Genomic DNA, 27,272 nt, shown 5'->3' on the forward strand with positions numbered 1-27,272 from the left:
GTGTGTGTGTTTGTGTGAAAGAGAGAAATCAGATTGCTTATCATCCTGCAAATGTATATATTTTGAAACATATTTTTTTCTACATCTTAGTCAAATCAGTTTGACACTGTTTGCTTGGAAAATATTGATATTTGACCCTTTGTCAGTGTAGTTAATTAAGCCCCCTTGTGTGTTCAGATCTCTTCTCTATAATGGATTCGACACGCAGATCTGGTGCTTCAAAAAGGCCGAAACATACATCATGCATCAGTCTTTACCTTTTCACCAACCGGCGTCTGTTTTTGAAGTTTAATGCTGAATGGGCCTCTTAACGAATCCAACAGAAAGTAACGCAAAGATGAAACAATACTCAAATATATATATATTTTATCCATAACTTTGATTTAAAAATGTATTGAGATTTTGTTGATGATAATAATAAGGGAAATGTTCAACAACACTTTCTACAACAATAAGAATACAATTCTTTCAATTCTTGACATTTGCACTTTAAAGGGGTGTGACACCCACTATAGAAAAATAAATGTAACATTTGCTGTTAAAAACCCCACATAAAGAATTCAAGTCAATGCGTAGTGGTTACAAAATGTGAACTAAAAATTATTTAAATATGTTTATTAAACACACGCACGCACACAGATGCATTGTTAACATCTCATGGCTGTATGAAAGGATCCGGGCTTTTAAAGGCGTTGATTTAACTTTTTAAGTAAGAGAGGATAATCAAGTGTTTTGCACGTGAAAGACCCCCGTTTCCCCCGCGTGCTTCCCCCGCGTGCGCGCCATTGTCCCCGCGCGCAGGCAAAAAGAAAACATTTGAAGTTTCTTTTTAGACCAACAAAAGAGCCACATGTCATTGAAGTCAGTGTGTGTGTGTGTGTGTGTGTGTGAGAGAGAGAGAGAGAATAGTTACTAGAGCACTGTGGTAGTTAATAGGTCAATATAATCCTATAAGTGAACAGTTGTCCATTTAAACAGTTTTCTTTCTCGTGGGTGCATGTGACTTTGATACTATATAGGCTATATGCATATTATTCAATTCTATTGTTGTTTTTTGGATGCATGGACTACAAATATATAAGTAGTATACTTTATTTTATTGTTCTTTTTATATTACGCTCCACCGAAAAAGTATTGATTTATATAAATTGGATAACTTTTTTACAATCATCCCAATTTCAAAACGTCACCTTAATTCACTCTTCAATACAAAGTGTATTAACCTTTTCTGCGCTGTATAAATTACATTAAACGAGCACTTAGTCGTTTGCTAGAAAACAGACACTTCATTCTCGTTTTTAAAAAGTTGCTACATGTCTTGGAGTCAGCCTTCACGTCTGAAAGCAAAAGTTCACTGCTTTGACCAATCAGAGTTCGGTTACAAGATCCCTTGGACCAATCAGAACGCGTCATTCGCGTTACAGACAAGGAGGCATCTGCAAACTCTTAAATGTCTCAGTAGTTTGAGAAGAAGCGCTCGTGCTTAACGAATGTTAAAAACAATAAGGATGATAATTCTTGTCGCATCAATTCGAGCTAGTAATGTGAACAACTAAAGATCACAAAGACGTGAGAGAAGAAGCATTTTTATTTCATCCTCGACTTTTTCCTTGGCGGATAAAAACCTGTGGAACTTTATTTTGTTTTGTTTTATATCGTGAAATATTTCTCTTCATTAACAAAGCTCTGCTGGTCTGTGCGTTTGTATGGTTTAGTTCTCGTTCCCAGGATGATGCGTCCATCTCTCTCTCACAACTATGTCGGCGGATTCCCAATGGAGGGTAAACGTTTAAAATATACATTAGAATATAGGCTATAATTTAATTATATAAAACATTTAATGTCAACTTTTTGTACTGTTGTTTAGGCTAATCTTTGTTCTAGCCGAACTGCGTTTAACTTTGACAAAGAGACAAATGTTTGGATGGATGCAGCACTAAACTTCACTTTACATAAAGTAACAAATTAAGAAACAATTTAAATAGGCATATTAGCTTTTTGCTTAATAACATGCTTTGATTATGTTTTTACTTCATTTGTTTTTGTTCAATATTTGTTCAATACTTCAATTTATTCAGCTGTTTTTGCAAAGAACTGTATAATATGATTAATTATTTTCAATAGATTTGGTTGTTCACTTATGAAATCTAAAAATATATATTATTTAAATTATAAATTCTTCAGGTCATTGTATTGGTTTGGGTTCTTTGAAACTACATGAATGGTTTTCTAATCATAACTTGAAAATGTATTGAAACTTGCAATGTAAATGAGCTCGGACCTTATCTATCTAATCTATTTTAAAAGTGCATGTGCATAATTTAATCAGATGTGTTTTTATTTATTTTGTCTGTAGCCTAAACGTTAAGGAGAACTTAAAAAGATAATGCGTAAAAGCATAAACACAGGAACACATGATATATGTCCGGGAATGAGATGCACATGTAGCCTAAAGGCCAAGTAAACTGTCTCGCCCTGTATTAGAAACCCAATTCAGGATTACACTTTTTGTTTTTTGATTTGTTTGCACAGCCTTGCGAATATCTAAACAAGTTTATTCAACGCTTTGATAACAATCTCCTCACTGTCTTCATAACTGGATTTTCTTTAATGCAGTTTCCACTCCAATGGGCCAGGGTCGAGTCAACCAGCTCGGAGGAGTTTTCATTAACGGTCGGCCTTTACCCAATCATATTCGACACAAGATAGTGGAGATGGCCCATCACGGGATCCGACCGTGCATGATATCCCGTCAGCTCAGAGTCTCTCACGGCTGCGTCTCCAAAATCCTGTGCCGCTATCAGGAGACCGGATCCATTCGGCCCGGAGCTGTCGGCGGTACGAAAACCAAGGTGAGGCCTTCTGGGGGAAGCATGAAAGTACGGATTCATCCATTACTGCTGTGCTCACGGATATTTCCAAGGAATTTTGTGGGAAAAGAGAGTTAACTCGAAGCAACAGGTCGATGTCAGTGAGCGCTGAACTGTCTGTCAGATGTCACTCTGAATTTAAAATAGAGTATTTTGAATGAAACCACCTTATTGACTATTTTGCAACTTTTTAACATGTTGAACAGACTTCATCTCCAGTGGTGGAGAAGCGCATTGAGGAATATAAACGGGATAATCCAGGAATATTCAGTTGGGAAATCCGGGATAAATTGCTTAAAGAGGGAATTTGTGACCGAAACAACGTACCATCAGGTAGGGTATATAGAACATAAATGGAAAATATTTGCATTTTACTAGTTTTTATATAATTATACTATAATTATGTTACTTTGCATTTGTTTTTCATTTTAAATTATGGGAATGATTTTGATGGGAATGATGAGTTGAGCACTTACGCGTTCTGTTCACCTCTTATTTAGTCAGTTCAATAAGCCACTTTGAGAGGAAATATGGCGCAAAAGGTGACGATGAGGATGAGGACGAAGAGGAAAAGTGCGAGCAAGAAGAGCACGCGCACAGGAGCGGACACAGCATCGACGGGATTCTGGCAGACAGATGTAAGTGAAGCCTACTTTACTATATATACAAACTATTTGATCGAGTTCAGAATTAAGTGGTTCGTGTAATCTAAAGTTCTTGGAAAGATGCCTCTCCAATTTCTTTTTCTTTAAAATATTCTCAATATATAATTTTATTTTTTATGGACGAGCTGGACAAGATATAAGGAAAGTAGTTACCAAGTGTTCAGACAGAAAGTTATTTGTAGATGATTCTGGTAACGAGTGAATGTGTGTTCCTTTGGGTTATTTTCAGTAAATATTTAATAAAGATCAATAAAATATGCGTTTTTTCAAAATGTTTGACTGGGAATGAATAGCAGAAATTTGAATGAAACAGATTCAGGCAAAATTTCCGATTTAAATTAAACTTAAAGGCAGTTTCTCTTCATTCATTTACTAGTTTAGCTTCCAATTTATCACTTAATAAAACACGTCTTGAGATAGAAATTATAGCACAACGCACACGAGCACAAGACTTAAGCAGCAAAATAAACATTTGTTCGAGCGCACAGGTGCGCGCTTGGGTATGAATTTAAGTGACAAATGCGCACTGCTTCCCACCGGTCCAGCCATGAAGAACATTAAAATGTCAGTAAGTGATACTTCACCCAAAAATGAAATTCTGTCATCATTATCTCACCTTCCTGTTGTCCCAAATCTGAATAAATTTGTTTGTTCTGATGAACACTGAGAAAGATATTTGGAAGAATGCATAACCAGACAGATTTTACCACCCATTCACTGCCATAGTGGGAAGAAATATAATGGTAGTCAAAATAGCCCCAGAACTGTTTGCTGTCCTACATTCTTCAAAATGTCTTATTTTGTGTTCAACAGAATAAAAAATGATTAAGTAATTTTTCCTACTATGAGTCAAAGGGGGGCGTGATTATTGGTTATAAGCATTCTTCCAAATATTTTTCTCTGTGTTCATCAAAACAAAGACATTTATAAAGATTTTTAACAACTGGAAGGTGAGCAAATGATGACAGAATTTTTTGGAAAAGAGTTTAGGGTTAACATGGCCTAGATCAATTCAACAAGGTCCTGGAGTAAGTTGTTAAAAAAGATGTAAATGGACTAAATTAAAGCACTAGTTTTTAATTCTGTCAACATGTTGATATACTTTTTTTCTTGTCATTGCTAATGTAAATATGGGTTTAATTAAAATACTAGGTAAAATAAGTAAAACGTAGTGTTGGTTAATTGTAAAAAGTAATTCACATTCAATATAGTTTCACATTCTGTTCAAGCCTATACCTGAGGAAAAGATTTTCCATTAACCAGCATGCACTGCATCGGATGGACAGGGAGAGTAAATATAAAAATAAGATATATTATTTAATGTGGGTTTAAACAAAGGTGCATTTATTAATGTTAATTGCTGCATTATGTTCAGTTTTGGGACATGTTGTTATGTGGAGTTTGTGACTGCTGTATTATTTTGGTGCTAAGAGGCCCAATAGAAGTTGAAAAGTTGTTTTTGCCCTCTTGCTGCCCAGAGGCTAACATCTGTAGTGACTCTGTTTTGATGTTCTGTAATGAGCTAACAGCTCGTCCCTGCGTGACAAATTGAGGTGAATGCTGTACGACCGCCACAGATGCCCAGCTAACACTACTTGAGCCGTCTCAATAATACTGATCCCAGCGCAGTGTCACACTTAATGACGACAGGAGTTTATTAAAGGCTCTTTCCTTCAATAGAGACCAGTGTTCTCCTCGGCCGTTCCTTCATGGCCTGGAGCGGCGGTCACAATGGGGGCTAGACTCTTGTCATGCGCGCAGCCACAAAGCCTGTCCGTCACGCTCTGCCCGTCCCGCGATCCGAGAAAAAACGAGTCCCCGAGCCGATTAAATCACGCTCTTTATTTGAACTTCACTTTCATCTAGCCAGTGAGTCAAACACGCCTCTCTCTTTTTCATTCCTTATGCCCTGCTCTACCTCTCCTTCTCTCTTGGCCTGCGGCACATTTGGGGTTTATATCTGTGGGCCGTTGTCCGAATCTCGTATTCCCACACCCCTCCTTCTCTGGGAGACACAGACAGGCAAGTTGAGTTCGGTATTTACAACCTTCTTTTGAATTGGCCATGGCTTGATTCCTGACCTCTTCCTTTACACTGTCTCCATATTTCATCTTTAAAGATACTGGCGACTGTGAGGGGAATCTGTAGCTTATGAAATCTCACTGGACTGTGTGGTGTGCTCTGAAATTGCCCTTTCAAAACAATGATGTGAGTCATATTTATTTCTTGCTGAAATATAATGAAAGACAAAAAGTAAATGTATACGTTTGAATGCACATATGGACTCCCTGTTAAACATATGCACTTGCACAAGCATGCACGCACACATGCATACGCAAGTAGTGGTAAGTGCCAACTGGCCTGGTGTGGCAGAGTTTGTGTGGCACCATGGAGTGTGCAGTCAACGGGTCTTAATTTGTTCTGAGAGTCGATGCAAACATATGTTTGTGCCGCCACAGTTCAAATGCTGGCTTGACAAAGCCCTGTCTGAAAGTTTAGAAAAAAACTCTGACCCATGCACAAAACTGTTGAAAGTTGCAAAAGCTGTGCAGTGTTGCACTGAAGACGAGCTACGACAAAACTTGTGTTTAAAATGAAGCTTATGTCGCCCGAGAGATGTAGTTTCGAAAGGCTGTTCGCTTGTACGATGAGCTTGGTTTATTGTGGTTGTTAGGGCATAGTGTAGTGATGCTTGGCGGTTGCTATGGTGTTCTGAGAGGTCATTAAAGCACAGTTGTGGTTGCAATTTATTACAAAAGAAATTTTGAGAATTTGAAAGAAAATCTAAACTTGTACAGTAAGAGCATGTTGGCTTTGTCAAGAATAAAAGTGAAAATAAAATCGTTTCATCTTTCTTAAGACATTGAGACAGTAAAACTGACAATGAGGGAAATCCCCGAACCATCATCTCATCGTCGTGCAGCGTGATGGTCAGCAGACTGAGAAATCTGTGTTCCCCTGCATTCCGGCCCTGAAGGCAAAATTTCAATGTGCATGTCAGATAGCGAGAGAAGAGAAGGCAGAGAGAGTTCAGGAGAGCTGTTATTTATATGATACTTCATGAATGAACCCTTACGACTTCTTTGATAAATGCGCCAATGAATCAATGTTTCGTATATTTTGTCATGCATTCAAGTTAGCATAGATCTCAGTTATGTCTCTTTTAAGTCTCATCAAATTTTTAAAGGGATACTTTATCCCAAAATACAAATGTATTCACCCTTAAGTCACCTGTCTTTCTTCTGTTAAACACAAAAGAAGATAATTTGAGAAATGTCTTAAATCAATGGGGACCGATTCTGGTCATTGTTCTTTAAATGACCTTCTTGTGTGTTCTTCAAAAAAGTCATACAGGTTTATAATGACATGAGGGGAAAATATTAAAAGATAAAATAAAATAATGAGGGAAATGCCCTTTGTTGGTAAAGTGGTGGGAAATGGATTTTAATAACATACAAAAAGCTTTAGTTCTTTGTGTTCTTGACAGAATTTAATGAGACCACATTGAGATCTTTGATTTTGTGTCTTGGGAAAATCTGAACAAAGTTGGAAACATTGTTGAGCTCTAGAAGAGTGAAAGGCTCAATTTTCTCTGTTTACTTAAATTGCTATATAAGAAAAATGACAAAGACTTATTTTTTTCCAACTAAACTGTAAAAAAATCACCAATTTCAGCTGCCTTAAATTTTTGAGTGAAATAAAATTAGCTTTATGAGTCAATTTACCTTAATTATCATCTGATTATATAATATTTCTATATCTTTTCCACTCTATATATATATATATATAAATAGCTCTGTACACTGTAGTATAGACACTTTTTACTGCACTTTTACTTTTTATTGTCCTAATGTTGACCCAATTGCTTCCAATGGTTACTCTACTTGTAAGTTGCTTTGGATAAAAGCGTCTGCTAAATGACAAAAATAATAATGTAAATGTAAATCTTATTATATTGAACTGACATAAAAAATCGAGTTGTAAAATACAACTAGTTTAAGTTTAATTGACTCATTAAATTAATTTGATTTAACTTGAAAACAGTGAAGCTGTTTAACTTCAGTTTACAGTGTGGATGTTTCAGCAAAAACAAAAAACAGTCATACTGTAGATAACAAACACCTATATGTGTTTGTATGTATGTGTTTTCACTTGTTAAACAGGTCAGTGTGAGGTCATTAGTGTTTGACCTCCGGTGAGCAAAGGTCACATTGATGTTTGTTTAGAGCAGGTGAGCACTTCCTGTTTTGATACCGGCTTCCTTCAGGATAAAGACACTATGTTCACAATATAGCATGTAGTAATGTTACATGATGTTACAAATGTAGCTTGTTACTGTAAGAAATGTTATAGACGCTGTATACTATTCGACATACAGTAGTTGTCTGTGAGCATGCCTCTGTTCGTTTCCAAAATCAGACAGCAACATTTTAGATGTGAAAACAGTTTTCAAGTGATTCAAAAGAGGCTCAGGAGATAAATAGCACATTTGAAGTCGAGTCTGTTTGGGGCAGCTGCGAGGGTCACAGTCACTCTTTAGTAAGTCAAGTCCTCCCCCTGTTTCTCTCTTCTCCTGAACGCCGGGGGGCAGATGGGCCCACGAGCTGTCACTCATCCTTTCTATCTCCAGCATCTGTTAGCTCTCTATGTACTGCTTAATGTAGTCGGCCAGTCACTCAGCCAAACCCGGCGCTGAAAAGAACCCGTCGCAGAAACGCTGCATTTGTTCCCGAGCTTTCTTTTGTGCCATTCTTTGTCATTCTTCTCTCCCGTTTTTTGATGGCGAGGGGGCACGTCATTGGCTCAATTAGCCCTCTTCAATACCTGCCCCCAAGAGAATCGGATCTCACACGCACATGCTGCAAAACGCACACATGCACATATGGTTTTACCTTGAACCAAAGTCCAAAGTGTGTGAATGTACGCTGTCCCCCAGTGTTAATGAAACGTCTTAGGTGGATTCTGTGTCCACGAATGCATGAGGTAAATGTGCTCGCGGCGATATTTGGGATTGGAAGATTTAATAAGAGCCGAGGGCCCGGAGCTGAAAGAACCGGCGGATAGAGATGCTTTTAGTGACCGCACAGTTTACATAGCGGAGAGCTAAAGTGTCTGAGCAGGACCTTAAAACGCACGCTAACTTTGAATGCCAAAGACCTTAAATATCAGCACGCACAAACATGTGATTTATATTCTGCAAAGCACACAAACACACGCTCTGTGTATTTACAGAAGGCAGAACAACCCTGAATAGATTCTTGAGACGCTCATTTTTTTGAGATTGTGTGTTTAGAAGCATGTGGACCGGGTCTTCTGACCAGATCCTGCCTGTCTGTGTGTTTTTAGTTTACTTGCATGGCTTCTCATTCGTCAGCAAGAATGTAAAAATGCACGGTTTATGAGATTTAACGCACAAATTGAAAATGCACGGTTTCTTGTGTCCCTGCAGCTCATATGGTTAAGCATGGAGTCATGTGTGGTTCGGCATAAAATGTATTATTTGTGTGAAGTTACTTGAGAGAGAAATTTAATGTTGTAAAATGTTTTTAGCAAGATCAGTCAGCTAGATTAAGTAATTTACTCTCTCAGTAAATTATTAGGTAAGTTATATAGTTTATTCTTGTTGTACTCCATTGTTGTATGTCTGTATTTATGTAGCACTGTGGTAACTTAAAACAATTTATTTTTTTGTATTATTCTTGTCCAGGCTGAATTTGTTGTTTCATAACTTCTTGGGCTTTCCTTAAAGGGACAGCTCACCCAAAAATAGAAATTCTGTCATCAATAACTGTGTAAATGTCTTTGTTCTGTTGAACACAAAAGAAGATATTTTGAAGAATGTAGGAGAGCAAACGGTTCTGGGGCACATTTGAACTATTAGGTAACAAACATTCTTCAAAATATCTTCTTTTGCGTTCAACAGAACAAAGACATTTACACAGTTATTGATGACAGAATTTCTATTTTTGGGTGAGCTGTCCCTTTAAGGACATTTACAGAACAGAACAAAGACATTTACTGGAAATTTTTCCTACTATGGTAGTCCATGGTGACTTAGAATACTGTTTGCTTACAAGCGCTTTTCCAAATATCTTTATCTTTGTTCATCCGAACAAAGAAATGTAAACATATTTAGAACAACTTGAGATTGAGGAAATGTAGCCAGAATTTTTGGGTGAACTGTTTCTTTACTGGGTTTAGAAGAGATAGACTTAAATTACTCCGTCCCTTTCTCTTTCTCATTTTCCCCCTGCCACTCGCCCACCTTTGGCCCTTATGCCCCCTACACCCCCTCCAGGTCAGGTGACGGCCTCCACTGAGGGTCCTGGCCAACATGACGGATTCCACAGATGGAGGATGTAAATCAGAAATCAGTCCAACAAAGAGAGAAAGAGAGAGAGAGAGAGAGAGAGAGAGAGATGCACATATAGCTAAATGTAAACAGACCAATAATAATAAAATAACAATATGAGTGTAACCTGAAATTTATAATGACCAGCTTTTACTTTTGTAGTTTACTTTTAGTTACCATGTTTACTGTATCTTGATTTGCTCTTGTGTGTTATATGATTTCCTGCAGTCAGATTTTGAGTGTGTGAGTATGCATGTATGTGTTAGAATAAAAACACAATGTGGTTTATTTAGGAATCAGGGGCCGGACTGTTCTTAAGACAAAATCTAAGATGGTTCTTAAGATAAATTATAGGAAGTTTGTAAGAATGATCGTGAGATAGATGTTTATCTAATAAACTTTATGTAATTAACAAGCACATTGCATACTTCTATACCATATACTGTATATATATATATATACATACACTGTATTATCAGAAAACAGCATTTACGACCGCATGTTAGGTAATATGTCCGCAAGCGTTGAATATTGAAAAATACAGGTCTAAAATACATTTCAAAAATGAATTGTTACTACGGCATAATACTTGTGAACCTCTCTGTTACGAGTCACTTTGTCCCAGAAAGGGTATCTAGACCTTATCATTATTATATAAAATAAATATTCCTTAATGGCAAGTAAACGTCAAAATTATGATTCTTGCTCAAAACGATACACGTCACAAGTGAAACAACCAAATATGTGACCCTGAATCACAGAACCAGTCTTAAGTAGCACGGGAACATTTTTTGTAAAAGACAAAAACACATTGTATGGGTCAAAATTATAGATTTTTTTACGCCAAAAATCATTAGGATATTAAGGAAAGATAATGTGCCGTGATGATATTTTGTAACTTTATAACCTTAAATATATAAAACTTTATTTCTGTGAGTGGTTGGCCTGCCACAGTGCCCTGATTTACAACTTCAAAAGCAATTTTCTACATACTTCGTCCTATTCTAACAACTCATACATCAATATAAAGCTTATTTTTTCAGCTTTCAGATTATGAATAGACCCATAAGATGTATGTTTAAATATATGTTTGTTTCGAGAATTTGGATTCTTCTTAATTTTGAGCAAATTATTAAGAACTCTCTTAAACAGTTTTTTTCGGAAATACATAATATTCAAAACTTTTTTTCTTCAATTCGAATATAAGAAAAATCATGTCAGTTAAGAAGAATTTTCTTCTTAAAAATGTTTTGTGAATCCGGTCCCAGTTGTTTATTTCTTCTTTTTTAAGTGAAGGTTTTTCGACACATTTGTCAGTAAATTTGTCTCTGTGGTGTTTGTGTTTCAGCGAGTCTGTCTGGGGAAGGATCAGACGTGGAGTCAGAACCTGACCTGCCGCTGAGACGAAAACAACGACGCAGTCGCACAACCTTCACCGTAGAACAACTGGATGAGCTGGAGAGAGCTTTCGAACGCACTCACTATCCAGATATCTACACCAGAGAAGAGCTCGCACAGAGAGCTAAACTCACAGAGGCACGAGTACAGGTAAACACTACTGACATCATTTCATACACTTCCATTCATTTCATATCATGCTAATGCCTAACCATCACAGAAACATGTGCGTGGTATTGAACTAAAGAAAAAACATGTTTCAGCCAATTTAAATATCTTTATATGTTGGAAGTACCAAAAATGTTTCCAAAAGCACAAGTTGTTCATAATGATATGAAGGATCACTCTTTCTTTTAAACTCTCTATTTCAGGTGTGGTTCAGTAACAGACGAGCTCGTTGGAGGAAACAAGCGGGAGCCAATCAGCTCATGGCATTTAATCATCTGATTCCCGCTGGTTTTTCCCACCCGGCGATGTCAAGTCTGTCCCCGTATCCGCTGTCAGAGAGCCCGTACTCACCTGCTGGCCTTTCTCAAGGTAAATTAAAGTCTGAAAATTACATTTACATTGCATTTTACAATATTTAATGGGATTAATGTGTTTGTTTTATAGATTCAAGTACTGTCCACAGACCGCAGCCCCTTCCACCACCTTCAAACCATCAGAGTTCTGGAGGGCCGGGGCAAGAGGGCGGGGCTTCTTACTGTCTCTCCAGTCGGCACGGTTACGCGGGATACTCGGAGAGCTTTGGACCTCATAACAGTCCCACGCACTCTACCATTAATAATGGCTTATCTTCACAGGTAAATGGGATATTTGTTTCAATGCTGTGTAAAAAATCTCTTTTAACATGTTTAAGAAGTTGAAGTGTGAATTTTTGGCCAAACCAATGGTGGGAATTGGAGTGGGGTTATCTCTTCATAAATAGCCACATGGAAAAATCCTGAAGCAATTTGGAGTATACTGTATTATACTGTTTTGTTGAACACATTTTGAAGAATTAACACGATATTGATAATCACAGTTTTTAATATCATGGCTATTGTCAAAACTGGTTTATTTTGACATTTCTAATTCTAACTACAGTGACTTGATAAATCGTAGTATACTTATAGTATACTATCTACTAAAGTAAGGCTCAAAAACACTATAGAATTGTACTACTGTTTACTACAGTATTATTATTGGGTCGGTTTCATAGACACGGCTTAGTTTAAGCAAGGGCTATGCCTTCGTTGAGGTAAGATATACATTTTTTTTTCAAAATGCCTTGGAAGAATACATTACTTGTGTGCATCTTGACACAAAACAATGGCACTAATATATTTTAAGATATTTCGTGGCAAGTTATATTCAGCTGAGGAGGTCACACATTCCTTTTTGTTTGAGACATGCCTTAAGCCTGTTCTCCCCGTGCCTCGGGGGTTTCCTCCGGGTACTCCGGTTTCCTCCCCTGGTCCAAAGACATGCATGGCAGGTTGATTGGCATCTCTGGAAAAAATTGTCCGTAGAGTGTGAGTGCGTGAGTGAATGAGTGAGTGTGTGTGCCCTGCGATGGGTTGGCACTCCATCCAGGGTGTATCCTGCCTTGATGCCCGATGACTCCTGAGATAGGCACAGGCTCCCCGTGACCCGAGGTAGTTCGGACAAGCGGTAGAAAATGGAATGGAAAAACATGCCTTAAGCCTGGTCTGTGAAACCGGGCCGTAGACTATTAAGAAAACAAAGTAAACTTTCTTTGAAAATCTAAAAATTCGTTTAGTTCTTTAACTGAATTACAAGCCTCACGTTTCTGGTTTTGATCTTTTATAGCCGTCTTTCATGTTCAGATTTTTAAACCGTGGATTAGTAAAAATAGTCACAAATAAAATCCAGTCTAGTTCAAAGTGACTCGCACCTGTTGGCTCATGTTTGAGTGTCAGTTTAATGGATGTCTTCTGGCTTCTGTAGAAACTATTACACACTTCAAGACGTCACATCACACGGATTAATTCCACCATCTCAGGCCATCCACGGGCCATTTTTCACTCGGTTATCTCATGCTTTCCAATGGAACAACAACAGAACACACGCACCGATACTATCACCCCCCTCTGTGTGATAGATGGTATGGCTGACCCCCATATGTTTCTCATTTGTAAAAGGAGCACACCAATGCCTCAACTGGGGGCGTTTGTCAAACACATTGACAGGACACACTAAATTACAAGTTTGACAAGTGTGTGTGTGTTGTACTTTCACATTCTCAGCTCGGTGTCAAGATTTTGTAGTGTTAATGCATTTGTTGCAAAAACAAATTTTGAGATTTTTTGTTGTTGTTGTGTTCATACAATGGAAGTCAATTGGGTTCAGCGTTGTTTGTTTTCCAACGTTCTTCAAAATATCCTCTTTTGTGTTCTGCTGATGAATGAAAGTCAAACAGGTTTGGATTATCAGGCTATCGTCATTTCTATCAATGATGATAGAAATTTCATTTTTTTGTGTGAACTATCGCCGATTCAAGGCACACACATTAACGTTCACTTCTCAGAATACTTTATTATTGCAATGTTTTGCACGTATGTCTGTTGATAAGTTTGCGACTACCAAATACCTTTGTGATGTTGTGTTTTAGGAAAATTCATAAATCAAGTTTAAATGGACCGTCCAGAGAGCTCATAAAAAGTATAACTGTAAGTGCTCTGTCCAGAGATTCAGAAACAGAATCTCTCCAGGATTCAGCACATGTCTCTCTGCTCTATGTAAAAGAGGTTTAAGCGAGTCCATGTGCGTGACCGTGAGCTCTGTATGTGTGTTGTATCGTTTCGACTGCATTTGCTGTTGTAATAAGATCTTGTTGCCTTGGAGACATGCTTTTCTCTTTTCTGGTTCTATATTAAGGTGCTTGTTTGGTACGGCAACCAAAGCATGTGTTTATTCTATTGGGAGATTAAATTATGGTTTAGGAACTTTTATCCCCCGAGCACACATGCAACTTTCCTGTAATGCAGTGCAGTGTTTTCTAGGTTAAAAAGCAATGAGCACACACACACCTTAGTGCACGTAGACAAACAAACATACGCTGTCTATATACACACTGTGTTTACCTTGCGGCGTAGTTCTTTCAAAGAATCAGATTAAACAATTCCCTGAATTCAATTATATCACGTCTGAACAATTGCAGGTCACATAGGGTGCGCATTTTTTAAAGGCAGACCATGTCACAAATTTCACCAAACTTAAATAAATGCAAAAATAATATCTCTGAATGCATCTACTATAAGTTAAGCAAACAGGTAGTCCCGCCCCCTTTCTTGCATACATTTTGGTGACTATATTCTCTCTCTCTCTCTCTCTCTCTCTGCAGGTTATGGGACTGATAGCCCCAGGTGGAGTTCCACACCAGACCGAGTTTTCTCTGTCCTCTCTGGAGTCGGGCACTTCCCCTCCCGGTACCTGTTCCCAGCGTGTTGAAGCTCTGTCTTACGGTCCCCCGTCCTTCTACAGCGTGGAGCACAGCGCCCCCTACCACTACACCCAGTATGGACAAAGTAAGGACACATACAGTATTTGGTTGCTGGTTAGTTATCTCGCTCCATTTGTGAAATTAGTGGCGACCGAAATATGGCCGTGGGGAAACCATAGTAGGAATGAAATTTTTTAAATCATAGATGCCGAAAATCTCGCTATATTTATAGCTATGAAAAATTTACACATCAAAAATAAATCTCTTTCTTAGTGTTTTTGTGTTGTTTTACAGAACACGTGTAATATTCTCAAATTAAGATCCATTTTTCTTCTTTTTTTATGTGAAAATGCTTATTGCTTAAAACCAGCACAAATATCTGCTAGTGGGGTAAAAAAATGCATTAAGTTGAAACTTTAATTAATTTAATAATAAATAACATATAAGATATTTTTATTAACCCACTAAAATATATTATTGTTTGTTTCGAGCATAAACTAACTTTCACTTTACCTGAATTTTAATAATTTCGTTTTAATACAAAATTTTTAGTTTAGGTAAATTTATTGTTTTGTTTTGTTTAATTTCTTCCAAATAAAAATGCTAGATTATTCAAGTAAAAAAACTCTTAATTTAATTTAAAGTCTCTTAATTTTTTCCAGAGCTGTATTACCGGTTTCACAATTGTAAATCCATTCCGTCTCACCTTGAAGTTCATTCCTTGGACTCAATAAACCCAAGTTCCAAGTGCACTTTGAGCTCTGTGTGAATTGTAAGATGTGTGAAATGTCGCTACGTTAATACAATTTTAATAGCTGTACACACATTCTGAGGATTCAACTTTGCACGTCACATCTATAACTTTGCAGCGTGTAAAAACTTAAGATATTGATTCTGGTTTATAGTAAGCCTATGTTTGATTTTCAGAGGTCTAATATGTGGACCGTGTTTGCATGTTACGGTTGGACGGTAATCTCCTGTGGCAGTATTAGGATTAGAAACAGCTGAGCTTGTCTAGCTCACTATAGCAGGTCACGGTCGACTCTACAGTTCCACAGAGATGAAATGACCGCGGCTCGCACTTTAATGACTCTTAAGGGTAGACCAAGCGCTTCTCAATCTGATTGCTGTATCAAATGGAAGGCACATGCAAAGTTCAGCGGCTGAATCAACTCCAACAAAAGCTTCATATTACTCCAGAAATCATGGTGCAGATACATATGGAGATGTTTGAATGCCTCATATATTACAATCATGTTGAGAAGTTATGTCAACCTTTGTGAGAAGTTATTTAACCCTTTATGAAGAAATGAGACACTGTTAGATTGACGTTTGAATAGGGATTTCCTTCATTATGTATTGAATATATTAAATGTTCATTTCTTTGTTCTGACATTTATATTTACATTTTTTGTGTTATATTTGAAAGACTTAAATACACTACTCTTCCTTTTCTGACAGATTCCTTTCATTATCTGAGACCTGAAATCGCCTGAAGTCATTCCAGAGTCTGATGTTTTCCCACCTCTCTTAGAAACGTGGATTTGAGAAAAACTATGACAGAGTGTAAAAAACGGCATTACAAAATGTTTGTTATTGCAAATGGTTGGAATATGTTCACATACTTTAAATGGATCAGAAGAATAACACATTTTGCTATAAACTGCTCAACGAAAATCTTTCTAACACAACAAAATATACTGAATAAAAACCAAAAGATTTTTATGAAATGTTTAAAAAGATAATTTCATGAAATCTTCATTTTTTGATATCTTGAAGTGCAATATAAGAGCTAGAAACATTTCCAGACGTTTGATCTTCAGGATCAGCGGTGTCATCATGAAACATGAGCGTGCATACGAAGGCAAACCAAAGCGCTGGGCTGCAAACATCTTTCTCTGCTCATATGTTGTAAATAAAAGACAAATGTTTGTAGGAGGACAACGAGTCAGTCAGAGTGTTTTTATACAGCTTTGTTTCGCAGCACATTCCCTATTGCGTAAGGGATGTTTTTGCTTTCATAAATAAGGACGGTGGAAAAATTCCTGGAAGAATATTTCCAAGGGACTTCGAAACCATTTTAAATATGTTACTTTTCTCATCAACTTTATTCCATAGTTGTGTAAATGTAATTTGTGGGTGTAGATAGGCGGCACAATTTTTATTTTAATTTTTTTTAAATATATATTTTTATAATGGTTTGATTTTTCAGGTATGCCTGAAATTGAAATTGCTTGCTTTCAAAAAACATCCTACAAAAACCATTTTGTTGGTTTTCTTCAGCTCTACCTATAGTCATCAGAAATTCAAGCAAGAACACGACTCAAAATGTTTGAATTATTTATTTTGTGTACTTGTGTGTATATTTGTATCAGATATTTTTCTTAATAAAACAATTGTATGAAAATAGACTTTGTTTTTTAAATAACGAATATTGAGAAAACTAAAAAAAATGTTTTATTTTAGGCTGTGCATTTTTTTGTGATTCTCTTTCTCTCCAAGGCTCTGTTTAACACCCAGAATGTGCTGGTAAACGTTCCCCACAACCTTCCCCCTGTTCCATCATCTGATGGGTCAAAGTTAAAAGTTCACTATCCCGCATGTTCCTGACAATAGGAAATAGAAAGACGGTTCAGACAGATGAAAATAAATCTGCAGACTGATCTGTTTTTCATCTGGTCTTCAAACACGTGTTTTGATGCACATATTGTATCAAGGAATCATATTAAATTGTTGTTGATTCTTCTTTAATTTAAATAACTGCAGTCTGTCGTATAATGAGGAACATGATTTCGCTGAGTTACTGTTTTATTGAATCAACCACATCTTTTATTTGTGAGTTCTCAAAAGTGGGTCAAGGTCCTTTATCTTGCTGTGCGTTTGTTTAATGTGTCATTTAATGTTCAATTGATCAGAATATTATGTTCAGCTCTAATTCTTAGTTTAGATATATCTGTATAATGTATTAAAAAAAATGGAATATATATAGAAGTTATTTGTATATATTTTTTTAAAGAAACCAGCTGATATAAACTCATTTTCGTAAGACAACAGATTGAACAGTTATTTCTTAGTTCTTTCTATCTTTGACGTTTACTTCACACGCACTTTTTTATAAGGTTCTTTTACAGAAGTGGATTTACAAATGAAAAAATTCCATTATTGCACGTATGACCAACTGAACAAGCTAACAGTCACGTAAAAGGAAGGCAGGCCCTGCTGAATTTAATAGTTTTCTGTTTAAGGACATCATCTAAAAATATCTAATGGTCCAAGATAGGCCTTATTATGAGGAAAATAGAACTACATGAGTTTGTTCCTTTTTCATATGAAGTCAGTGCTAGATTATTTGTTCATCTGATAACTTCAAGTGGTAGGATTTTGTATCCCTTCCGTCCATCATTTCAATAAGATGGTCACAACAAAAAGTTCTGATGGAGTGCACAAAACAATAAAAAAAATCACATTGGGAAACATTTCACACGCACTTCTGCTTATCACATGAAACTTTCCTGGTTTGTTTTTACAATCAGAAACATTTCTCAATACTTCTGCATTCACTTTTACATGACCAAGCCTTTACGTGACAGCTGTTACTGACCTGACCCCGCCAGTGAAGGTATAATAGCACACACTTCATCTCAGACTTTCTTCTGTGAAGAGAGCCGCACATCATCTCTGACTCTGAATTTACAATCTTAGGAGAACAGAAATTATGGTACCATTGATTATTTTGATCATTTAAAGAGAAGTGATAATAAATCATAGAAAATATCAATATCGTTAACTTTATATAATTACAATTCAGTACAAAACAGACAATTTAAAGTCTGTGTGAATGTGTTGTGTCCGTTTAGATTGTGAATCTGTGTGGACTACTGCTGATCTTTCTGGTTCCTTCCTGGTTTGACTCAAAGAGTGGATGAGACTGTGGACGTCAATACTCTGACTCGCATCATAAACTTCTTTGAGCTAAAGTAAGTATGCGTTGAGAACAGAGGGAGTAAAGACTTTCAAATGCATTGTTCAAGTATTTTTTAACAGAACCGTGATTAAAAACGCAATTAATCGCCTTTACATGAAACTTTGTGTCAAATGTGATTTTTACAACAAAAAGAAAGTCTATGGAGAACAGCTGCATTTTAGATTGATTTGATGATGGTTTGTGTTGTAACAAATAGAAATGTATCCAATGATATAAGGGTGCTTAATGTTTTCCAGTTATAAGAGAGTTGATGCTGATGGACAACCCCGTCAGTACGCCACAGCCATCAACGTACCAGAAATTCAATGTCAAGCCGGCTTTATTCCTTCAAGGAACAACTTTCTAACTGAGGAAAATGCACGGATTGTGAAAATTGCTATTGCTAATGACTCCAGTGCAATTTACCAGGGTCAACAGCTCATTGCGGAAGGACTCCGAAATATGACAAAGTACAATATTCATTCCGAGTCTCTTTTACTGAACACTCCTGACACCTCACTCAGGACAAACCTGTTAAACAGAAATAATCAAAACTGCAGTATTTTCTACACCTTTAACTCTCCGTGTTTCGGCACGTGTCTGGATGAAGAAGGCAAACACAACATTCTGGAAGCTCTTGGTGGCTGGAGCACACGTCGTGGAATTAAAGCTTTCGTTTTTAAGGATTTCTGGAAGTTTGACACAAAAAAAGATGTTTAGAGCAAATGTAAGCTCATCGCGTCTCGTGTGCCTCTCTATCATTGTGTGAGCGAGACCGAGGCGTTTTGCATCATCGAATGCACATAAAAATAATCACATGAAGAAAGTTTTTTTTGTGAATTAATGTTGATTGTTGTGAACTGCCTGATTATTACTTGAGGGTTAATAATGGGTCATCAGTGAATATTCACCAACCAGCATACCATTTTGCACCTGAATAAATGTGCACTATAAAAGGTTTCCAGTAATCTACTGTAGATTTAATGTGCAATTTTTTTTAAGCATAAACTTACCTAGTTTAGATATATCTTTGCTAAAACAAGACTAAATATCTTGGGTCACTTTTCTTGTTATGTAAATGTATCGTAATTTACAAAGTTTTAAATATTTTTACAGAAAACAAGGGAAAAATACTAAGGAAGAATGTATTTTTTGCAGTGTTGCAGTGCTAATGCCAGTCTCTTCTTGTTCATTTTGAGCCTCAAAAGTCAAAGTAATTTTTTTATTATTAAAGTAATTGAAAACAGTACAAATTGGAAAGTATAGTGAGTAGTAATTAAATCTACAGTAAGTTAATGGCAAACCTGCTGCAAAAACTACAGCAAATTTTTACAGTGTGTTTAAGAACAAGGATTTTAAATATTAAAGGTAAAAATGTTTAGTATTAAAACAAATCCACATACTTCAACACGCATAGACAATCAAAAATAAGGAAACCTTTCTGCTTGACAAAAATACGTCAATGGCGACAGACAGATCTTCTCAGTGCTCTACCTGTAACACATTTCTGTCGTTTTTACAGTATTATTACTGCACAATGAACAAATCTCTACTGTAGAACCAACAGTAGGTTGCTATAGATCTGTAAACAGTCATACTTTAATTTTTTTTCCTGTGAACACTTTTACAGCAATTTTGACCATGACGTTAGGTAACATTGCACAATATTAAATAAAATATTTTCTCTTGAAATTTTATGTAATTCGTTGCCTGGGAGCATTTTATTGATAACATCAAATGTGTTGGATATTTAGGCTCTTGCCCGTATTATAAACTATAAAGTATGTTTTATAATGTTTCAAGAAGAAAAGAAACAGAGTGAATAATGTACAAGCATCAGTCAGGAAGCCATCAACTGAAATGTGATTTAATCTTAAAGGAAACACAAAAATCTGTTATTTCAACAAACCGTCACATTGCTCCTATCCTGATATTCCTGCTTCTGTGAAACAAAGAAAGAATGTTAGGAATGTTTACTATGAAAAAAAACGTGTCAAGAGATGTGCGTATGTAATGTAAAAAGTCATTTTTGTGTGACCTAAACCGTAGTCCTGTTTTGTCCTATTTAATGTTTTCCAGCAATAAGAGAGTTGATGGTGATGGGCGTCCGGTCAGTATGTGACAGGCATCCAAGTACTAAAGAATCAAAATGGCGTATTCTAAATGTTCTTTTTTTGTGTGAAGTAATGTTCATTGTTCTGTCTTATTATTACTTTAAGGTTAATATTGGACCTTGTTTAGGAAACGCTCCAGGGGATCGTATTTGGGGAACGCTGTAAACAACCATTGTGGTCCTATGAGTGTACATAGACTTGTTGGTATATATATATATACACACAGATTATACACCAACATCCATTTGTCGTTCTGAATTTTAGAACGAAGATTTAAGTAAACGTACGTAGAAATACTATCACCAAGCAAAATCCCCTTTTTAGTTTTACCCTAATATTTCCATGTATGTATTTATAGCCACTCAAATATGAGGTAAACTTCCTGCTTATGACAAAAATATGTACTATATGATTGCGACACAGGCCCATCCCTTTTACTGAGAGAATAAATACAGACACCTCCTGACTGTCAACATTACTAGATCTCCGAACATACAGTTTCAGGACAATAGATACAATGGTAAGTCACATTCAAGAATATGTACACATAATGATTATTGTTGTAACTTGTATCAGTTGTGTCGTCTAATGATATCAATATTATAAATGAAAAATTCTCTGCAATTATACGTGTATCACTGTGTGTTCGTTTGTGAGTTATATTGTGTCTCTGCAGAAGTTCATTATGTCTCTAAATGGTCTTCTGCTGATCTTTCTGCTTCCTCATTGGACAGAAAGTGTGCAAAATGAAGCTGTGGACATTCAAACTCTTGACCGCATTATAAACTTCTTTGAGCAAAAGTAAGTGTGCAATGAAATAAACAAACAGAAATCAGTCAATGAGTCTCTTTTAAGTGTCTGCTAAAGTTTGCTTAATGTTTTCCAGCTATAAGAGAGTTGATGCTAAAGGATACCCCCTTCAATATGCGACAGCCATCAACGTACCAAAGGCTCAATGTCAAGCCGGCTTTAATCAGAACAACTTCCTCACTCATGAAAATGCAAATAATGTGAAAAATTATCTTGCTAATGCGTCCAACCCAGTTTACCAGGGTCAACAGCTTATAGCAGCCGGAACTATACGTACTGGAAAGTACAATATTCATTCTGAGTATCTTTTACTGAACCCTCCTGACAACTCACTCATGACAAACCTGTTAAACAGAAATAAACAAGACTGCAGTATTTTCTACACATTTAACTCCCCGTGTCTCGGAACGTGTCTGGATGAGCAAGGTCCATACAATATTCTGGAAGCTCTTGATAAGTGGAGCATACACGATGGAATTAAAGCTTTTGTTTTCAGGCAGTTCTGGAAGCATGACACAAGGAAAGGTCTTAAAAGTAAATTTAAGCTCATCGCATCACGTGTCCCTCTCTATCGTTGTGTGAGCGTGACCGAGTGCTACGCTTGTAACGGGGAAGGAGACGCCCCCATTAATGAGAACTGTCTCCCACCACCACCACCAATCATAAGACACCGCAGTGAACTCTAGTTTATTTGCCGCAAAATGAAAAGTGCTGATGGGGGAAATGTGTTTATGCTTAGCTCGAAGAAACAAAATAATTTTCATTGTGTTGATTCTCATTCGGAGATGTAAATAAATCTCCCTCACTCACATCTTCTTGAAATCACTTTGTACTGAAGACGTTTTGCATCATTCAATGAACCTGAATTAAAAATGGTCACACGAAGAACGTTTTTTGTGAATTAATGTTGATTGTTGTGAACTGCCTCTATTACCTATGGGTTAATAATGGGACATCATTGAATATTCACCAACCAGCATAACATGCCATACTGCACCTGAATTAATGTGTTTTAGAACAAGGATTTTTAAATATTAAAGGTAAAAATGTTTAGTATTAAAACAAACCTAAATACTTTAACACATATAGCCAATCAAAAACAAGGAAACCTTCCTGCTTGACAAAAATATTGATGTCGATAGACAGACAGATCTTCTCAGTGCTCAACTGTAACAATTTTTGGTCGTTTTTAGAGTATTATCACTGCAAAATGAACAAATCTTACTGTAGAACCTATTTCCATAGATCTGCAAACAGTCATACATTTCAGTGGCGGTTTTACAGTCATTTACAGTAAAGCTTTTACATTTTTTCCTGTGAATCCTTTAAAGCAATATGAGCATGACGTTAGGTAACATTGCACATTATTAAATAAAATATTTGCCCATTACATTTTGATGTAGTTCGTTGCCTGGGAACATTTTTGATAACGTCAAACGTGTGTGTGTTGGACATTCAGGCTCTTCCTTGCATTATAAACTATTAAGTATGTTTAATAATGTTACTATAAGAACAGATAGAGAGTGAATAATGTACAAGCATCGGTCAGGAAGACATCAACAGAAATGTGATTTAATCTTAAAGGAAACAGTCCACACAAAAATCTAAATTCAGCATTTCAACAAACTGTCACATTCTTCCAAGCCTTTTATTCCTGCTTTAGTGAAACAGAGAAACAATGTAAAGAATGTTTCTCTGGAAAAAAAACATTGATAGGAACAGTATTCCACCAACAACAAAACAAGAGTTATAGTTCATTTATCCACAAGACAAAAGTGGTTATGTGGGAAAGCGTGCACATTTTTGTCAGATTAATTGTACCTTAAAATTCTGAACAGACAAGTGTTATTATAACAAAGCGTAATGAATAAAATATATTGTGCATGCTATAAATATCAAAGCGTGAAAGCAAAAAGCACACAATTGTTCACATTTAGTTCTAATGAAAAACCTGTTATGGAAATTCTCATTTAAGGCTACATTACGGTGTTATGCACAGTTAAAGTACAAAGTTACCTAAAAAATTTAAATTCTGTCATTATTTACTCACCATCTTGTCATTTCAAACCTGTATGACTTTCTTTCTTCTGCACAACACAACACAAAACGAATGTTGGTAACAGAACAGTGTTGGTCGCTATTGACTTGCATTAGTTTTGAAGTCAATGGGGACCAACATTTTTCAAATGATCTTCTTTTGTGGAATAGTGGAATAAAAACCTGTTTTCAGACAGTCCTATTTTTTACTCCACAGCCACAGACAAATCTTTAAAGGTTAATATCATTCTACAAACCTTGTTCACTCTGTATATATAAACATATATGACATGTCATTCTGTCTCTGATTCAGTAAAATCTCAAGACTCATTAAATCACAGTGGTAATAAAGCAATGGGATACAGTGCATTTTATAACAGCTAAGGGTGTATCATGTCGTGGCTAAAACCCCCCCAGCTGTTATAAAATGCACTTGTACCACATAACTTCATGGGCCTTATTGCTTTTTATGAAACGTTTATTCCATATGTGTGCAAGGTTTCTTAAAATTAAGTAAATAAAGTTATATTTAGGCTATGTAATGCGGTTAGCAGGCTTCAAACTCGGCTCAACCAATCAGAATCAAGCACCAGAACTTAACATTTATAAATATAAATAAATACTATGACAAGTAAAGCACTTTTGGACATGACAGACACCTTCTGCCTAAATCCAGAATGATTGTTTTGCATGACAAAACTTGTTATGTTCAGCTGACACGTCTACTGTACCTCACCATTCCACACTTTCAACATTACTATACTATAGGTCTGTGAGGAGAGTCGCACATCATCAGTTTCAGGACAACAGATAACATGGTAAGTCATGTTTTAGAATAATAAATTACCCAGAATTTTGTTGATGAAACTTTATTGATATGGATTACAAAAAAATAACTTGGCAATGAGAACAAAAAGGGAGTCAATAATGTTAAAGAATAAGGTCATTAACGGAAACATGATTTCACCATTAGGATTTAACTATCATCTTAAAGTAAACCGGTTGGGAAACAAAACTGAAAATTCTGCCATAATTTAAACATGTCATCATCACATTGTTCCAAGCCTGATTTTTCTGCTTTTTGTGTAAAAAGAAAGTCCATAGAGACCAGTGTTATACCAAGTATAATTTTTATATAAAATAAAAAGTAATATAAACATTACTTTATGTTACTATTTTAGTCTGTGCTTGGACCTCTACACTTTTCCCTATATCCATGGCTTCCCTAGGATCGGTCATTAGGAAACATGGCTTTTCCCATCACTGCTATACAGATGTACCTTTATATTTCAACCAGACGATTAAAGACACATCTCTTTTGTCAACACCTGACAAAATAATACAAACTATTTTCTCTTCTTTACTCTTTTCTATTCCTTCAAAAAAAATGTAGCTTTGGATAAAATCATCTGCTAAATTAAAAATAGAAAGACTATACGATATATATATATATATATTAGTGGTGGGCATAGATTAATTTTTTTAATCTAGATTAAAATGGCTCATTTGAATTCTGCCGAAGCCATTCAGAATATGTGTGCTACCCAAATAATGACTAAAAGTAAGTCTTTGAGAACGGGTTTCTCAAGCCAGGTGGCGCATTAGACCAGGGGCTCATCTCCTGTTTCCAAAATGCATCTCAAACTGCTTGAGAAAGCTGTTCTACTATGATAATTGGTGATGAAAATTAAATTATGTTCAATAAGATGTTCTTGTGTTTACTTCCGCATTAGCTAAGGGAAGATTTCCGTTTAGGTGGTACTTGAGACTGAAAGAGCTCCTACAGTACATTTACATTTAGTCATTTAGCAGACGCTTTTATCCAAAGTGACTTACAAAGAGTGAGGGAGCAACAAGCGATATGTCATACAGGAGCCATAATACATTAGATCTCAATACAAAGTTACTGGTTTCAACTAAAGCTAGACCACTACCTGTTGAGAGAAAGTTTTTTTTTTTTTTAAACCAATTCCGCATTGCACAAGGTGCAAACAACCTTAGTCTTGTCGATGTTTCTATTGGGAAGCTTCTTAAAAATTAATATTCCCTGAAGCAAACCCGGCGGCTTCATAGCTGCATCCATGTTAGCACGTCACGTTTGATGCGGTAATTTCACAGTGACGTTATGTTGTGTTCAGACCAAACGCGAATGGTGCGTCAAGCGCGAGTGATTTATGTGTTAATGCAAAGAGGCAATAGACCTACTTGCTGCGCCAATCGCGCGAATGAAGCCCTGGTTATGAGATGATGAGGCGGCTTCTGCTTCCGCGAATGACGCGAATCACGCAAGTTGAAAAATCTCGTTCTCGCCCCGCACAGTGCAGTTAAGGTGGTATACATCCGCGCTAAAATATCAAGGTAAAAATCATAGCTTGCGTAGTATAGACCCAGCTCCCAACCCAACTTTGAGAATAGATTAACGGCGACATTTTTTTTATCGCGCGATAAGAGTCTCACTGCGTTAACGGCCCACCACTACATATATATATTTTATAGTTAATAAAGCAATGAGCCCGAAGAAGCAGTGGGTTACAGTAGATTTTATGAGAGGTGGGGTGTTTCGTGTTGTGCCTAAAGCCATATTAGGTGTTATAAAATGCACTTGTAATCCATAACTTTGCAGGGCTTATTGCTTTTATAAAACGGCCATTCCATAAGCGTAGCAAGGTTTCATAAAATAAAGTAAAGTAATATTTAGGCTATGTAATGCGGTAAGCAGTTATGAATCTGAGTATTTTATAACGGCTTAGAACTCGGCTCAACCAATTAGAATCAAGCACCAGAACTGAACGTTTTATAAATATAAATTAATACTATTTCAAGCAAAGAACCTTTGGACACTATTATTACAGCAGGACAGACATGACAGACACCTTCTGCGTAAATGCAGAATGATTGTTTTGCATAACAAAACATGTAATGTACAGCTGACACGTCTACTATACCTCACAATTCCAGACTTTCAACATTACTGTAAAGTCTGTGAGGAGAGTCGCACATCATCAGTTTCAGGACAACAGATAACATGGTAAGTCACGTTTTAGAATGATTTACTCAGAATTTCTGTTGATGAAACTTTAGTAATGGAAATAATTGAATCAAATAGAAAACATCAATCTTAGATTAACTAATAAAAAAATGGAAAAGTTCCTGCGATGACAAGTATAGAAATGTGTGTGTTGTGTGTCTGTAGAATTTTACTGTGTATCTGAGTGGTCTTCTGCTGATTTTTCTGCTTCCCCGTTGGATACAAAGTTCGGGAGAGTCAGTGGACCTTCATACTCTCGCCCGCATTATAAACTTCTTTGAGCAGAAGTGAGTATGGATTGAGTCAATAATGCAAAAGAATAAGTTCATTAACAGAAACATGATTTCACCATTAGGATTTGACTATCATCTTAAAGTAAACAGGTTGGGAAACAAAACTTAAAATTCTTCCATCGTTTAAACAAGTCATCACATTCTTCCAAGCCTGATTTTCTTGCTTCTGAGAAACACAAAAGGATCGTAGCAATGTAAAGAATGATTTTTTTGCATTAAAGGAAAGTGGATAAAGAGTAGAGACAGCCAGTGCCTTAAAAGCATACTTTTCATTCTATAGAAATTATGTATTTCAC

At 36.4% G+C, this 27,272-nt stretch overlaps 2 protein-coding genes across 2 annotated transcripts; both read left to right on the forward strand.

The window, feature by feature from the left end:
• The first annotated feature begins 1,494 nt into the window (after positions 1-1,494).
• Positions 1,495-17,022, forward strand: pax3b (paired box 3b). Its single transcript, XM_056756782.1, has 9 exons — positions 1,495-1,781; positions 2,617-2,852; positions 3,077-3,203; positions 3,371-3,508; positions 11,236-11,435; positions 11,657-11,822; positions 11,898-12,088; positions 14,632-14,815; positions 16,192-17,022. The coding sequence occupies exons 1-9, from the start codon at positions 1,730-1,732 to the stop codon at positions 16,224-16,226; spliced, it is 1,329 nt and encodes a 442-aa protein (XP_056612760.1). The 5' UTR covers positions 1,495-1,729; the 3' UTR covers positions 16,227-17,022.
• A 4,154-nt stretch (positions 17,023-21,176) lies between these two features.
• On the forward strand, positions 21,177-22,408 carry LOC130428215 (uncharacterized). Its single transcript, XM_056756068.1, has 4 exons — positions 21,177-21,181; positions 21,291-21,328; positions 21,543-21,609; positions 21,695-22,408. The coding sequence occupies exons 1-4, from the start codon at positions 21,177-21,179 to the stop codon at positions 22,302-22,304; spliced, it is 720 nt and encodes a 239-aa protein (XP_056612046.1). The 3' UTR covers positions 22,305-22,408.
• The last annotated feature ends 4,864 nt before the right edge of the window (positions 22,409-27,272 follow it).

The sequence above is a fragment of the Triplophysa dalaica genome, chromosome 9, assembly GCF_015846415.1.
Source record: "Triplophysa dalaica isolate WHDGS20190420 chromosome 9, ASM1584641v1, whole genome shotgun sequence".
Taxonomy (NCBI): Eukaryota; Metazoa; Chordata; class Actinopteri; order Cypriniformes; family Nemacheilidae; genus Triplophysa; species Triplophysa dalaica.

Coding starts and splice junctions, on each gene's coding strand:
- pax3b (XM_056756782.1), top strand. CDS start 1,730: ATGATGCGTCCATCTCTCTCTCACAACTATGTCGGCGGATTCCCAATG. Junction 2,853..3,076: donor TCGGCGGTACGAAAACCAAG/GTGAGGCCTTCT, acceptor CATGTTGAACAG/ACTTCATCTCCAGTGGTGGA. Junction 3,509..11,235: donor CGGGATTCTGGCAGACAGAT/GTAAGTGAAGCC, acceptor TTTGTGTTTCAG/CGAGTCTGTCTGGGGAAGGA.
- LOC130428215 (XM_056756068.1), top strand. Junction 21,329..21,542: donor TCAGGACAATAGATACAATG/GTAAGTCACATT, acceptor CTCATTGGACAG/AAAGTGTGCAAAATGAAGCT. Junction 21,610..21,694: donor ATAAACTTCTTTGAGCAAAA/GTAAGTGTGCAA, acceptor AATGTTTTCCAG/CTATAAGAGAGTTGATGCTA.